Here is a 17,523-nt window from a genome sequence, read left to right as displayed (position 1 = left end):
TGCCATGTAGCAGCCGTGTCTTGCCACTGGAATGAACGGCTGCCGTTGACTCAGTGGCGCACGCAGCTAAACGCATACTTTCACACTGCACGGTTTTTTAATTGTACGGCAGCTCTCGAGCAGCTGTAGAGGAGATAACGCGAGGGTATCTAGACACAAGTTATACGTATTGGTATAGTCGTGTTTTATTGTTTTACTTTGTTATTAAAATGTTCATTGCATTGCTTTGTAGGATTTATCGTTGGTTTTGTGAAATGGCTGACGCAGATTCTGAAATTCTTATTACTCTGGTCCATACTGGGACATAACGCTAGACATTTTTACAGTAGTGGCGATTGTATTGGACATGTGTGTTAGGGTGGGGGGGGGGGGGAGGGGGCGAAATGTACAAACAACAAAACGTACCCGGGTTTGTGGTGTATAGCGTGGGGGTGTGTATATACACCAAAACTTTTAAGAAAAGCTCAAAGTGGTAGGCTAATTTCGACAGAGAGGTAAAGATTGTCAGACTACCAACTTAAGTGCGGTAATAGGTTTTTCTTCTTTTTTTTTTTAGATTTTGATTCAGTACCACACAATAAAACTTTCATCAAAGGAACAATTTTACACATGCACTACAATTAAACACAAGTACGGTGTGATAATACAATTAAAATTCGTTTAGAATTTGACTACACACTATGAAACTAACACACTAACGAGATTGCCAGATAGACGAAAACGCGCGGCAAGCGAGTGAATCATACCTCAGCGTCCATGACCTTGGCAATAAAATATACCCCTGCCACCCTTCCTCACAGGACATGCAAAGTCTCCACTACTTGGTATGGCGCTACACAAATTGGTTAGCCGCGACAAACTACATTCTGTGCGTATTCCCGCTAATAATTTTATTGATAATTATCATCATCATCATCATCATCATCATCATCTCTTTACCCTCCAGGTTCGGCTTTTCCCTCGGACTCAGCGAGGGATCCCACCTCTACCGCCTCAAGGGCAGTGTCCTGGAGCTTCAGACTCTTGAACGGGGGATACAACTGGGGAGAATGACCAGTACCTCGCCCAGGCGGCCTCACCTGCTATGCTGAACAGGGGCCTTGTGGAGGGATGGGAAGATTGGAAGGGATAGGCAAGGAAGAGGGAAGAAAGCGGCCGTGGCCTTAAGTTAGGTACCATCCCGGCATTCGCCTGGAGGAGAAGTGGGAAACCACGGAAAACCACTTCCAGGATGGCTGAGGAGGGAATCGAACCCACCTCTACTCAGTTGACCTCCCGAGGCTGAGTGGACCCCATTCCAGCCCTCGTACCACTTTTCAAATTTCGTGGCAGAGCCGGGAATCGAACCCGAGCCTCCGGGGGTGGCAGCTAATCACGCTAACCACTACACCACAGAGGCGGACTTATTGATAATTAAAGAAAATGAAAGAAAGATTTATCTGATAAGACAACAGGGCTTGTACAAATTGCTTTTTATAAATAATTAAATTAAGTCCTAGTTTCAGCCACCTAAAATGGAATAATAATGTAATGTTTTCTCCACTAAGGGACTGCCTGGCCGAGGCGGTAAAGGCGTTCTCGGTCCGCCCGGAAGGACGTGGGTTCGAATCCCCGCTAGGAAGTTGTAAAATTTAAGACACGAGATTTTCAGTTCGGGAGGTGCATATGGCCCAGAGGTTCACTCAGCCTACTCCAAAAATGAGTACCAGGTTAATTCCTGGGGGCAAAGGCGGCCGGCCGTAGAGCTAACCACTCTACCCCATCACGTGCCGCGGTTAACAATGGTGGAAGCCTTTACCTTCCACTCCTCCAAAGGCCTTCATGGCCTGTACGGAGGTGTCTTTGTCTTTTTCCTCCACAAAGTGGGGCGGGGGCGATCGCACCCCCTAATCGCCGCTGCTGCATTTATAAAGATCGGAATGCGACAAGAAAAGCCTGGCGTGAAGTTTACTTAGAAATAAAACCAGATTTTGATCTAATTTAAGACAAAGAAAAAGGTGTGTTTGGTAACTTAAGTGTATTTTCAGTATATATAGTGTATATTATTACATAATTCAGATTCACAAATATATACTTATGATACAATTTCACAGTTTAATATTCAGCCACAAACTACTATTATTAAGAAATCATCCTATTATTAAAATGACTCTCTTGTATGACTAGCATCAAGACATGCACTGAGCTTCCCACGGCAAAAAAAGCGTTGCAGTGTGAAAGCAACATCCACAGCAAAAGAGCCGTACGGTTTTTTTGCCGTACGGTCGAAACCGTGTAGTGTGAAAGGAGCCTTAGGGTATCTGCCACCTGGGCGACTGTCCTAAATGCAGATCAGTAGTAAATGATTGACTTAGATAACATACTTCTAAAAAAAACCTCACATTATTAAACAAGGAATAAAAATACACACTATGCATATAGATAATGTCTCTGGTTGATCCCTGTAATGCTGTGGGGACAACAATGCAGATGAGATCTCTGATTTTTCTGAATCTATTGCAGAAGTCTACAAACAAGATGTAATCATGTGCCTGACCATATGTCCCACAAACCTCAAGGTTTTTGAGGTGATATTTATTAATATTACTAAGGGATACATGCATTGTTGTACCGTATATATTCTATTTCTCTTTGTTGATTTCTACTGGCTTTCACATCAGTCTCTAATCTGATGGTTGAGTTTTTAATCCTGTTTGTTTTTTCAATGAAGGTGATGATCTATTCAACAAGCAATTAAAAGCAATTTAAAAGCAATTGTTGAGGAATGTGCAAATAGCTTTGTTCCTTTAAAGGTGGTAAGGAATCGTAAGGATCCACTATATTATAACAGAGAAGTAAAGAGACTAAGAAGGAGGTGCAGACTGGAAAGAAATAGAGTTAGAAATGGTTATGGAAGTAAGGAGAAATTGAAGGAAATTACTAGGAAATTGTATCTAGCAAAGAAGTCAGCTAAGGATAACACGATGGCAAGCATAATTGGTGGTCATACAAATTTTAGTGAAAAATGGAAGAGTATGTATAGGTACTTTAAGGCAGAAACAGGTTCAAAGCAGGACATTCCAGGAATCATTAATGAACAAGGGGAGTGTGTATGTGAGGATCTTCAGAAGGCAGAAGTATTCAGTCAGCAGTATGTAAAGATTGTTGGTTACAAGGATAATGTCCAGATAGGAGATGTGAGTAACATTAAAGAAGTATTAAAATTTACCTATGATAACAATGACATTTACAGTAAGATACAAAAGTTGAAAACTAGAAAAGCAGCTGGAATTGAAAAGATTTCTGGGAATATACTAAAGGCAATGGGTTGAGATAATTATAGTACCATATTTAAAATACTTATTTGATTATTGTTTGGTTGAAGGAGCTATACCAAATGAATGGAGTGTTGCTATAGTAGCCCCTGTGTATAATGGAAAGGGTGATAGACGTGAAGCTGAAAATTACAGGCCAGTCAGTTTGACATGCATTGTATGTAAGCTTTGGGAAGGCATTCTTTCTGATTATATTAAGACATGTTTGTGAAATTAATAACTGGTTTGACAGAAGGCTGTTTGGGTTTATGAAAAGTTATTCGACTGAAGCTCAGCTTTATTATTATTATTATTTATTTTCCACTAATTGTAGTTACAATTTAGGGATGGTGAATGGAGAAAGGGCATAGCCCCATATACACAAAAGTGCCTCCATCACCACTTAAAAATTATAATATACAAATATACAATTACATTCTACATGATGTTCTTATATACAGTTAAAATAATTACATAGGCATATTTACATACAGTAATACTCACAAGACCTGTTCAACATTCAAGTCATGACGACTCACACACACACACACACACACACACACACACACACACACACACACACACACACACACACACACTCTCTCTCTCTCTCTCTCTCTCTCTCTCTCTCTCTCTCTCTCTAGAAACCCCACATATATTTTAGCTAGGCCGGCTCACTCATACACATTTACCGTCTCAATCACTCGGGACCCCATAACTTTCATCCATCCTCCCACTCATGCTGAACATTCTCACAGTAGATAAATTATGTTTTGTACAGAGGGTTTCGTTATATATACAGATATAGCAGATATCCTGAATTCAGGAGGCCAAATGGACTGTATTGAGATTGACCTATCTAAGGTATTTGATAGGGTAGATCATGGAAGACTACTGGCAAAAATGAGTGCAATTGGACTAGAAAAAAGAGTGACTGAATGGGTGGCTATATTTCTAGATAATAGAACTCAGAGAATTAGAGTAGGCGAAGCTTTATCTGACCCTCTGATAATATTAAGAGGGGAATTCCTCAAGGCAGTATTATTGGACCTTGATGTTTTGTTATATATATATCAATGATATGTGTAAAGAAGTGGAATCAGAGATAAGGCTGTTTGCAGATGATGTTATTTTGTAAAGAGTAATAAATAAGTTACAAGATTGTGAGCGACTGCAGGGTGACCTCTATAGTGTTGTGAGATGGACGGTGGACAATGGTATGATGATAAACGGGGTTAAAAGTCAGGTCGTGAGTTTCACAAATAGGAAAAGTCCTCTCAGTTTTAATTACTGCGTTGATGGGGTGAAAGTTCCTTTTGGGGATCATTGTAAGTACCTAGGTGTTAATAAAAGAAAAGACCTTAATTGGAGTAATCACATAAATATGATTGTTAATAAAGGGTACAGATCGCTGCACATGGTTATGAGGGTATTTAGGGGTTGTAGTAAGGATGTAAAGGAGAGGGCATGTAAGTCTCTGGTAAGACCCCAACTAGAGTATGGTTCAAGTGTATGGGACCTTCACCAGGATTACTTGATTCAAGAACTGGAAAAAATCCAAAAAAAATAGCAGCTCGATTTGTTCTGGGTGATTTCCGACAAAAGAGTAGCTGGGAAGATTTGGGAGAAAGGAGACGAGCTGCTCGATTAAATGGTATGTTCTGAGCTGTCAGAGGGGAGATGGCGGGGGAGGACATCAGTAGACGAATAAGTTTGAGTGGTGTCTTTAAAAGTAGGAAAGATCACAATATGAAGATAAAGTTGGAATTCAAGAGGACAAATTGGGGCAAATATTTGTTTATAGGAAGGGGAGTTAGGGATTGGAATAACTTACCAAGGGAAATGTTCAATAATTTTCCAATTTCTTTGCGAAGACTAGGAAAACAACAGATAGGGAATCTGCCACCTGGGCAACTGCCCTAAATGCGGATCAGTAGTGACTGATTGATTGATTGATTGATTGATTGATTGATTGATTGATTGAACTACGGTGTAATTACTATGTAAATAGGTAATAGGTGATTATTTGTAATTACAGTCTGCAATAATTATTTGGTTTGTGAAACAGATAATGGCCTGCAACCTATCAGATGCAATTTTTAAAAGATTCTTTGAGCGCATAGAACATGATTCAGATTTTGGTTTAATAGAGAACTGTTTGAATTTATTCATTTTATTTTATTTAACCATTCCTAACCTGTGTGAAAGCCTTCTTTATCAAACACTACTGTTTTATTTCCAGGATTTGGACTTCAAACTGACATGGTGATGATAAAACATTCCCTTCCCTTCCTCGGAGCTGTTCTTCAGAGTGCATCCAACTGCTTGGATATTTTATTACTGTGGAAGAAACTCATCAAGGATTATTCATTTGTATTCCCTTATTCTGGTAAGATGGTTGTTCAAGGCAATTAAGTTCCTTTCTTTTGTATTCTGTTACCGAACTCTCTGATGTGCTGAAAATGAAAAGTATTGATATCAACTACATCGGTGCTGTGAATTCAAGTTTAGACTTAGACTAACCTCACTTTTTAATCTCATTAAAATATTACGTATTTGTTCCATAAAAGTTTTCAGCTTGCTTCATTTACTGTTTGTAACCTAGTGGTACATTTTGGGAAGTATGTTTGTCATTACATTAAACACTTTCTTCTCTCCAAAAGTCAATTCTAATTTAGTATTGCCTTTAATCTGCTTCAGAGATTCATAACAGGTAAGGCAAAATCAGGTGACGCGCTGCATGTTTCTATAAAGCGTGTGTATTTTTTAATAAGGGCTTGGGATTGACAAGTTTTTGCAGAACGGGAAGAACAACATATTATATGCTTGATTATTTAACAATTAGTTTGCTATATAAAATTCACTTAGGACCATTCTGAACTAAAGAATAGAAGTGTACGTAATGGGAGAGTTGCTGCAAGGATGGCTAGCTGATATGCTGCACATCTGAGAGGGATGACGTAATGAGGTAGAAATGATAAGACTACTTATAGAAATAAATACTTTCATAGCATCTAGTGTGGAGAATATGTTCAAAACATTTGTTAAAAATGTTGCGTACTATCCTATTAGAGAATGATTAAATGTAACTTCAGCAAACAAATTCAATTCTAATTTAACTTAATGACTGTAAATTTTTCATAGTTCCAATGATTTATAAAAAATCACACTATTACTTTTTATTACTTACAAATTTTTGGTGCAGTGTGTACCTTCCACAATCACCACAAGTTCCTCCATAAACTCTTGTGTAGTCAGTGTTTTCAGACTGTACGCTGTCTTCTTTGTTCTATGTTACAAAAGAGTTCTTCCAACTTTCTACACATTTATTACTGTCAACTTCAGAACATTGTTTTCCTCTTAATTTTTCATAGAACTCAACTTCTTTATCAGTCTTGTATCCACTTTAGAGGCAGTTCTTTTTTTTTATTTACTGGTGTTGTCAGCACTTCAATTGACTTCTTCCTTGATCGATTTCTTTTCTCAAGAGTGGTAATATGACTATTGCATGAAGGTATCTTGAAGGAGTGTCTGGTGTCTTTGAATTTGAAGATTTTTGGGATCCATTCTCACTGTTTGGGAACTTTGGGGGTTCTGTGGCCTTGGATGTTGAGGTTTCTGGTGAAGGATTGTCTTTGTATGGGAATTTGGACAGAGTTTCTGGGGTCCTTGATGACGAAGGCTTTTGGGAAGCATTCTCCTCCTCTCTTGAGTCAGCAGATGAAGAGGTACATGGAATCTCTAAAACTTTTATGGAAAGTGAGAAAAAAATGATATGGAACTGCACTGGGATCAAAAGGAAATATACCTGTTGCTTTGAATCCATTTTCTCAACAGATGCTGCCTTCTCGCAAGCTCCATCGATCAAAGGCCCCTATTTGGTATCCCGTCAGCTTTCTGTTGGGATGTGTCCTAATCTAGATGTCAGCCGCCAACTGGAAATACTGCTTAAATGGTGCAAAGAATGGGCAGTCTAGAGATAGCAGTGCATGCGTTGAATGTAGTGGCAAACAAAGCAGGATTATTTAGTTTTCCTGTGCTAAAGACAGTAATTCCAGAGTTGATATGGCTGCAGTGCCCAACCAGAATCAGCACATTAGTTCTGGGCATGCATTGGGTTTTAAACCAATGCAGAAAGAAGTCAGTACTGATGTAACCAGGTTAGAGTATCACGAAAACTTCTTACTCTGGAGACAAACCATCCTTGAACTCAGCCTTCTTGTTGGTCCCTTTCAAAATCATGACTGGAGGCAAACGCCTTCCATCTGCAAATGAGCAGGCAAAGTCACAGTTTCTACCTTTGAAGAGCTGGTTACCTTCTGTACGGCAGTGATTTTGCCAGTCTTGTTGATGCGACGTGTCACCCATGAGAGCATTGCATCTTGTGTCCCACAGGTCAGATGCAAAACCTTCTTTCAAGGCTGTATTGATGTAGTAATGGTGAACTCCTCATGCAGAACCTTCAAACAATCCAGTACTGTCCATTAAAATTACTAAATGCAAAGTAATTGAGTACAGCACTGATAACAAAACAATAGATTAAGGATTCCTTAAAACTTAAGCAAGGGAAGTATTATACTTACTTGTTTAAAACCACCAAAACATTGAAAATATATGAGAAAATGTGAACACAAGCAATGGAAACTATTGCTACTGAGTGAACTCAATTACTGTCAGCACATAGTGACATCTAACGTCAAACTTTAAAATTAAAGGGGTTGTGGCAATTCTACCAGTGCGGCACGTCACCTGGTCTTGCCTTAAGTTGTGTAAAGTGACCAGCCTGAGCTGATTTCTTTTTATTTTCTCAGTTACTGCATAGTATTTTCTTTTTAATCTTTGTCCACCTTTATTTGATCAATATTTGTTCTCTTCTAATACCAGCACTATTAGGTTCTCAAATGTTAGTGTATCTTTCATTTTCTTTTCATAACACTTAACATATTTCTGCATTCTTATCTTGATTGATTGATTGATTGATTGATTCATTCATTCATTCATTCATTCATTCATTCATTCAGTCAGTCAGTCAGTCAGTCAGTCAGTCATTCAGTCATTCATGTTTCATATGGGCCGACTAAGGACCACGATATTCAACTATTGTGTTTGGGGTGGGATTTGATGTTTGCCCAGTAATTGTGAATCCATTGGCTGTGTTGTTCTGTCCTCTCCTTTGTCCAGAGGGTATCTGTCTTCTTTCATGATGGTTTGTCCTGGAACCTCATTTGTTTATTCATTCTAATTTATTTATTTAGTTAGCATATAGCCTAATATCACATCATAACAGTTAAACAGGAAAAATACAGTATTAATCAAAAGGAAAATAAAAATAAGTAAATTAGATCCTTAACTAATACTATAGATAACCACCGCGCTGCTGCCACCACCACCACCATCATTTCCTATTATTCATCCGTAGCCGGGTAGGGGCAAATATGGTTCCTCTCCACTTTCTTTGGTCTTTCCTCCAACACTGTGTCTCAGTCCACGTTTCTTTCTCTAATACTGCATTCTATTGTGTCCTTCCATCTTAATCGTGGTCATCCGCAGCCTCTCCTTCCTTGCATTTGCATTTCCATCATCTTTTTTGGCATTCTTTCATCACTCATTCGCTTTATGTGCCCAAACCATTTTAGTCGGCTCTTTTGTATTCTACCATTCATTTTTTCCACTCCAATTTCTTCCCGGATTTTCTTATTCCATATTTTTCTCTTATAGTCTTCTGTATCATACTCCTCAAGAACTTCATTTTGCCTACCTGTATTCGACTCTCATCCTCCTGTGTCATTGTCCAAGTTTCTGCTCCGTAAGTTGTTATGGGTATGTAATACATCTTTGCTTCCATTGGCACATCTTTGTCCCATAAATGTGTCTTACACTATGATAGAAACAGCTTCCAGCTTGAATCCTCTTGCTAATTTCAGCATCCAGTCGAGCATTCTCCATTTATTCACTCCCCATGTATTTGAACGTCTCCACTACTTACAGGGGCTTGTCTGCAAGTCTAATCTGACCTTTCCCTTCTATTTTTAATTTTTATTTTATTTATGTTCTTTGCTTTGGATGAATCATGTCGTCGTTCTTTGTACGTTGTATACAGGTGGCCGACGTTTAGGATACATCACAGCATTTTTTATTAAGACAACTGACGTATAAGTCACTACTGATCTGCATTTAGGGCAGTCGCCCAGGTGACAGATTTCCTATCTGCTGTCTTCCTAGCCTTTTCTTAAATTATTGTGAAGAAACTGGAAATATATTGAACTTCTCCCTTGGTAATTTATTCCAATCCCTAACTCCCCTTCCTATAAATGAATATTTGCCCTAATTTATCCTCTTGAATTCCAGCTTTATCTTCATATTGTGATCTTTCCTACGTTTAAAGTCACCACTTACACTTATTCCCTTAAACTTTCTCCCCTCTAGTCGTAACAAGAGTTTTACTCTTTTCTACACATATTTTCAATCCTCATTCTTCGATCTTCCCATTCGCCACATCCAACTGTTCTTGAACATTCATGTCCTCTTCTCCCCAAATCACAATATTATCTGCAAATAACATGTTCATTCCTCTTCCTCCATATGCTGCTTTTGGTGTTCTCATGATGTCATACATTACTACAGTAAAATGTCATTGTAACAAACACCAGTTTAACGAAATGTTCAGAATAGCGTCATTATTTTTAGACCCCTTCCCTTTTCCCTATTTAATGTGTGTTAAAATATTTCATTGTAATGAATTTCGAACTTTCAGTATAATGAATTAAAATGTAGTCTTTTTCTTCAAAATATAGTTGAAGTTCATCCTGTTTTAATCACTGGGTATTTCGCACAGCATGTCTCTATGCAGCTAATACTAGATGGCACACACTATACAAGACACAGGCGAAACTACCCGATTACAAATCAGGGAAAAGTAAGCAAACGCATCACAATTCTGATGAGTGGGTTGCCTACATAACAGGACGTGAAGATTATCTTATTCAGTTTTGGTGTACCAGTACTGAATGTCATTACAGTAAAGCCTTGTTAATTCAAAGTCATTGGGACACAAAAATCGGACTTTGAATTAACCGTCAACTCGTAATTCAAGAAATACCAAACCTTGCCGCATCACAAAATATTCTAAGACCTGTTACTGCAGTATTCACAGTTTAAACCTTTCAGATGTCATGGAAAAAACTACTTCCAAAATCTGTCCAACAAGGTGCATTTATAGTATTCAGATAATGCACTCAGATAACTCATTGACAAACATAACCTCATGCAACGAAAGAAAAACAAAGCATGATTCAAAATGTTCAGAATAGCGTAATTATCTATGCTGGCTCCTGTGTGCAAATGCTTTATTCATTGGATTACTGTATTGTATGCATTTTATATACTCTGTACTTACCCGGAAAGTGCCCGATGCCCTTAAAACATCGTGGCTTATCAAAGTTTCCTATAACGAAGGGATAAAGACTCTCGCTTTGCAACTCAGTACAATGACCCCAACCCTTGTACGATTTCCTGGCTGGCACTTCTCTCCTTTAAAATCATAAGTCAGTTTGAGCTCAGCATTAAAAGAAACAATGCAGTTTTCATTGACATGGACAGTATAGTTCAGTGTGTACGAATTGATTATATGAACCACGGTTTTTCGCCAACTGTTGGCATTTCCAGTGTTCGCGGATTCTGCTTCTCCGTACATTGCCTGCTACGTGATATTGTGGCGTTCCTTAAAACGCTGAATACAAAATAATTACGGTTCACTCGAACCTAGCAAATACGAAGCACACTGTAGACACACCAAAGTGAGTGAAAGTGTGGAAAGCTACCCTGTACGTTCCCGAAATGCATTCTGTCATGACGTGGATAAATGTTCACTTTACTCTGTAGAATAATATTTTTTTAAACGTAGAGGCAGTTTTGAATTAAATTTGTGTTAAGTTCAAGTACAGTGGTTGCTGACTACCTTGAATATTCGTTTGTGTCTGGGAGTGTTCAGGAGAAAATCACAGACTGTTTCAAAAAATAAAGTCAAGGAGATAATGTACCAGTACAGGGAAAAATTTGAGATGCTGAAAATTTCTTGCAAGTACCTGTACTTTATATAATTACTTCATGTAAATATCTGTATCCTAATTTTCCTCTCATTTAATAAATACAGTATTAAGGTTTTTTATGTTTAAATTCATCTTGAAATAATGCAGATTCTTCAACAGGTTTGTGAGTTCTTAAGAATTGACTTATTTCAGTATACCGAATTTCACTATAACAAATTAATTTCTCAGATCCCCAAAATTTTGTTATTCTGGTATTTATACTCATTCTTCATACTTGTGTGCTTGAACTATCAATACAGACTATGAAGCTAATAGATTACAGTACTGGTATTTTACTGTATTGTAAACAGGATTGGCAATAGAACACTTCCCTGTCTCAGCCCACTAGTTATTTTGAACCAACTTGTCCTGCCAACTTGTGTTTGTACACAACTAAAACATTCCTTGTGCATTGCCTTGATCATTTTTATTAATCCCTGTCCAATTCCTTTTTGCACCAGACTGTCCCAAACTTTAGTACTGGGGACACTGTCATATGCATTTTCAGTGTCAATGAATGTCATAACCATATCATTCCCATACTCCCATTGCTTTTTCATCAGTTGTCTCATAATGAAAATGGGCTCTATTGTTGAACTTCCACTTCTGAAACCAAACTGATTTTCCTGTATCTGATTTTCAACCCTCAACCTTATCCTACTTTTCAGTATCCTCCCAGTATCCTCTCCATTATCATAGCAACATGGGATATCAAGAGTGCATTTAGATCTCCCATCAATAGCACTTCCTTATCTTCTTTCTCCACTTCCTCTAAAAAGTCCTCTAGATATTCATCTGTGCACCCCATTTGTGGGGCATACAACTGAAATAGATCTTTCATGCCATTTTCGAACCAGAGTCTCATCACCATCATCCTATCGCTGATGCGTTTTGTAGATTCCACATATTCTTATATTTCTTTTCTAAGTATCATGGCCACTCCATTTTTTGCTTCAGGTCCTCTGCTGTAATACGGCCTGTATCATTCTTTCAGAGGAATCTTTCCCATACCTCTCTTCTTGCAGTAAAAATAGGTATTTTTTGGTTTCACCTTTTTCAATACAAATAGTTTTGATGTGAATTACATCACAAGTCATTCACAAATAGATGGTACTAGTTTCAGCAACAAGTCTGTGTCATCTTCAGCCAGTGATACAAAAGGTACAAGTTTCAAATTCCTAAAATCAGTATAAAAACACATAACAGGAAATGTACATTAGCTAATGTTAAGTTAAAATAAGTACGATAAAAGTTTGGCACAACTTGAATTTGAATGAGGTGCATTAGACCATTGTGTTAAAAGTCTGTTTTTGATCTTCATGTATAGTCTTATACACACATATTTGGTACATTAGCTTGAGGAATCTAAGCCTATAAATGTATTAAGGCTTATGTCTTGTTATGAGAGAAAAGTCAAAATAAATCATGTATGTGATGAATAAAATTCTGCTTCCGGAAACATATGCCAACAATGGACAAGCCCTGGTGGGGGCGGTAGAATAACACCCACGGTATCCCCTGCCTGTCGTAAGAGGCGACTAAAAGGGGCTCCAGGGGCTCTGAACTTTGGAGCGTGGGTTGGCGACCACGGGGCCCTCAGCTGAGTCCTGGCATTGCTTTCACTTACTTGTGCAGGCTCCTCACTTTCATCTATCCTATCCGACCTCTCTTGGTCAACTCTTGTTCTTTTCCGACCCCGACGCTATTAGGTTTGCGAGGGCTAGGGAGTCTTTCATTTTCATACCTTCATTTTTCGAAGTGTCGGACCCCTTCCATATTTTCCCTCTGATTAGTGTTATATGGAGGATGGTTGCCTAGTTGTACTTCCTCTTAAAACAATAATCACCACCACCCTGGTCAAAATGGAGTCTGTGACTCTCTCTCTCTCTCTCTCTCTCTCTCTCTCTCTCTCTCTCTCTCCACTTCCTGTAAAAAGTCCTCTAGATGTTCATCTGTGCACCCCATTTGTGGGGCATACAATTGAAAATCGGTATTTTTTGGTTCCACCTTTTTCAATACAAATAGTTTTGATGTGAATTACATCACAAGTCATTCACAAATAGATGGTACTAGTTTCAGCAAGAAGTCTGTGTCATCACTCACAGCAGGCACCCAGTCGTCAGCATATCTAAATTTTCTTTAAGTGGTTTCAGACATGTCTCCTATTTAGAGGCAGAACAGTAGAAGAGCCAGTACGGATCCTTATGGTAGACCGTTGTTCTTCATTGACTTCCTCATCCGATTACCAAGCAATATGATATATGATATAGATGTTGATTCCCATACGGAACTTGAAATATTTGTCCCAAATGAGTAAATTTATTATTATATTATATTATATTATATTATATTATATTATATTATATTATATTATATTATATTATATTATATTATATTATATTATATTATATTATATTATATTATATTATATTATATTATATTATATTATATTATTATAAATTTACTCATTCAGTGTTAAATATTTCAGGTTCCCTATGGAAATCAATATCTATATCATCTGATGGCAAAGCAGGCATCTTTTTTTGGTAATGAGACAAAGTCTCTCATAGTGCTTTGGCATTGCCGGTGGCTCCAAGTAGCCTATGCAGTGGCCCCTATGGTATGCACTAGCCATGCGTCTTGGTGGATGTGCTATGTACCAACTAGGAATGAGTTAGCTGGAAAATTTATAATATCCAATAACGGACCATTTATATTGGTATTACCAAGCAGTACTTGGAAACTTCTGTTACTGAGTGTGGCACTGATGAGGCTGCTAACTCTTAAGCATGGGATGACTCTGAGAAGTATTACACTTTACCTCTACAGAGTATCGTAGGCTGCTGTAAGATCAATGAATGTGACTGATGCCTTGTTGCTCCTGGAAACTGGCTGCGATGAAAGTTGTTAATGATAGCACTTGATGATTGTACCTGATGTGTGCAACTGTGATTGGAATGGAATTGTGCCTGTTCAATGGGTTTGTTTTAAAAGATTTTAAGGCTAATTCTTTTGTAAAGTATCCTCTCTAGAAGCTTGTAGATCATGCTGAGTAAGGTGATGGGGTGATAATTTTGTTGATCACTCTTTGTTTTACCAGATTTTAGCAGTTTTAAGTTCATGTGGAATATTACCAGATTGGAGGATGTCCACCGTACTGAGTGAGCCATGTTTTGGTAAATTTGCCACAGTGTTTGAAGAATTCTGTATGGATGACGTCAAAACCCGGAGTTTTTCCAGCTTTCATTTGTTTCAAGGACTGAATCCAGCACTGAATGGTTTAGAGTACTCATTCTCGGTTTTGGTGTTTTCTTTAAGTACTTTTAGTTTTTTTTTAAATAGCAATCATATGTGCATGAACTTCTGTGCATGCTCATATGTGTTTTGCAATGCTTGGCAGGAATATACAAGGATGATCTGTAGACTGTCTTAGTACATGGATAATACAGGTCTAATAACCTTCTCATGGTCTGTGATTAGTCCTGCCTAAGTCGAGTCTAACTTTAGTATGGCCAAAGGCACGATTAGTAGATGTTTTTGAATAGCACCCTATGAGATTACAGCAGGTAAATATACAATCTACACAATTCCACATATTTCAGCTACAATTGAGGCTGTGTAGCTATTAGCTTGCACTTGGGAGAGGGTGGGTTCGAAGCTCACGGTAGGCTTTTCCCCCCATTTTCATACTAAGCAAATGCTGGGGTTATACCTTAATTAAGGCTACTGTCACTTCCTTCTCAGTTCTAAATCTGTCCTATCCCATCATAGCCATAATAGATGTCTAAGTCTGCAGAATGTAAACCTAACAAAAAAAAATCAGGTAATATACACAGTTGCTCTTTTTAATCAAAAACCTAATAATTTGAAATTAGTGCTATTGTTTTGTTCGAAGTTCCAAGACTTCAGATTAAAGTAATGATAAATGCCCACCCCTGCAGTATAATGGTTAGCTCTATTACCTGCCATCCTTGGAAGCCCAGGTTCAATTCCTGGTACTGCCAATGATTTTAAAATGACAGGAGGGCTGGTACATGCATCTCACCTCCACTGAGAGTGCACTTGAAAAAAGCTGCACCACTTTGGGACACAAATTTACTTACTTAATATTTCTAAATGTGCTTACAGACAGCACAACTGTTGATCAGATATGGTAAATATTAAATTGTAAATTGGGGAATTGATGACTGGAATGCATTACCTGCAGCTGTCTTAGAGCCTTTTCCCAAAAATGTAAGATGCTTCAAGAATAGACTCCAGCATTCTGTAAACTGTGAGTAAATTTCTATGTGATGAACACTCAACCCATTATTTAAGGTATGTGTGAATTTGTATATGAACTTGATAATTTTTATTTAAACAGGTTCTCACTATTCTCCTTTTTTAACTTGAGTATCTATTGCAACTGTGTTTGTTGTTTTGAATAATGTTCCACAAACATATGTAATTTGTGGCTGGGTGACTGTTTTGTAGTGTTTCAATTTGGTTGCTATTGAGAGACCCTTTTTATTATATGTATTCTTGGTAACATGCTGTGCTGTAACCAGTTTATCTATTCTATTTTGCCATGCTGGTTTCTCGTTCAGGTTATATGTGATTATTTTGCCTAAATATTTAAATTTTTCTACAATTTTTATTTTCTGGTCTTCCAGCTTAATTTTGTTTACAAGCAGAAGTTGAGTTAGCATAATTTCTGTTTTTTCAAATGAAATTTTCAAACCAATATTTTGAGCTATTCCCTGTAAAGATTTTATTTGTTGTTTTGTTTCCTGAGTATCATTGGCCAGAAGAGCTAGATCATCAGCAAATCCTAGACAGTTCAAATGTATGTTATCCTTCTGGGTTCCAATCTTTATATTTTTTGAGTTGTTCTTGTACCATTCCCTCATAACGTACCCTAGAGCACAGTTAAAAAGAAGAGATGACAATCCATCACCCTGTCTTAAACCAGTTGTTACCAAGAATGGGTCAGAAAGTTCCTCTCCGAACTTAATTTTAGTAATTGTGTTAGTTAGAGTAAGTCCAATCAATTTGATTAGCTTTGGGTGAAGTCCGAAATGTCATAAAATTTTTAATAATGATGGTCTGTGGATGGTGTCATAAGCTTTCTTGAAATCCATAAATGTTATTGAAAGGGGCTTGTTTCGTTTTCTTAATATGCCATGACTAGCTTCAAAGTTATTATTTGTTCAGAGCAGCTTTTCTTTTAAAATATGTAAATTTGGAGATTATTCCATGGGTTCTGCAAATTTCTATGAGTCTTTGGCCATTTCTGTTAGTATATTTATGACGAGCCCACTTTCCTACTACATCTTGATTCTTCTTTTCCTTACCCAGTTGAGTGTTTAAGTCCCCCATAAGGATCTTGATGTTATTCATGATTATTTTATTCACTGTCTGATCAAGGAGATCCCAGAAGTTATCGACTTCTTGCAGAGTTTTTGTTGGGACATTTTTTCATTGGTATAGGCATGAGCATTTATGATGGTGTAAAGTTTGATTGTGGTTTGTAAAGTTAGAATTGTAGTTCTCGGTGAGATGGCTTGAAAATCAATTACAAAATCTATTGTTTTCAAATTTACTATAAATCCAGTATCAAATTGGGGGCAATGTTTCATGACCCTTTGGCTTGGCTTCCCATTGTACACTCCATAACCTTGAGATTCAATTGGATCTGTTAAATTTCTAATTTTTTTGACCCCTACCACAAGAATATTTTACCTATCTAATTCATCTGTGAAGTTCTTGAGCTTTCCGGTTTTCAGTAAGGAGTTAATATTGTGCGTCACAATGTAGTTAATATGCTTATGTTTGATTCTGTGTTTGTATGTTTGGTTATATGTATGTATTTTTGAGTGTTCAAATTCATTCTTGTCTTTTAGGTGACTATCCACCAAATCCAATGTAGTCTTCTCCATCATTAAGGGGTTGGACGGTGGAATTCTTTTACTAAAAAACTCTCCCATATTATCTGACTATCAAAGGTTATCAGTTTTAAGTGGAGCAAGCTCCAATTTATAACTACAGTTGTTAGCTGCGGAGGATATTTATTCAGCCGCCACTAACATGTGAAATAGACACTGTTGGGGTACCGACATTAACATGTGGAACCGTCATGCCTTTATTGCATCAAGATGTTTATT

At 37.6% G+C, this 17,523-nt stretch overlaps 1 protein-coding gene across 6 annotated transcripts in view; it reads left to right on the top strand.

The window, feature by feature from the left end:
- The window catches only part of Nbr (exonuclease mut-7 homolog), a 311,108-nt gene that overhangs the window by 214,565 nt on the left and 79,020 nt on the right, over positions 1 to 17,523 (top strand). For all 6 annotated transcript variants that reach the window (XM_067145734.2, XM_067145731.2, XM_068227278.1 and 3 more), the window contains one exon: positions 5,536 to 5,682. In XM_067145734.2, coding sequence (XP_067001835.2) covers positions 5,536 to 5,682 — 147 coding nt within the window. The remainder of the gene's footprint in view (positions 1 to 5,535; positions 5,683 to 17,523) is intronic.

This window comes from Anabrus simplex, chromosome 4 (assembly GCF_040414725.1).
Source record: "Anabrus simplex isolate iqAnaSimp1 chromosome 4, ASM4041472v1, whole genome shotgun sequence".
In the NCBI taxonomy this organism is placed as follows: Eukaryota; Metazoa; Arthropoda; class Insecta; order Orthoptera; family Tettigoniidae; genus Anabrus; species Anabrus simplex.
Note: the sequence above shows the minus strand (reverse complement) of the source record. Positions and strands in the feature narration are given on the sequence as shown.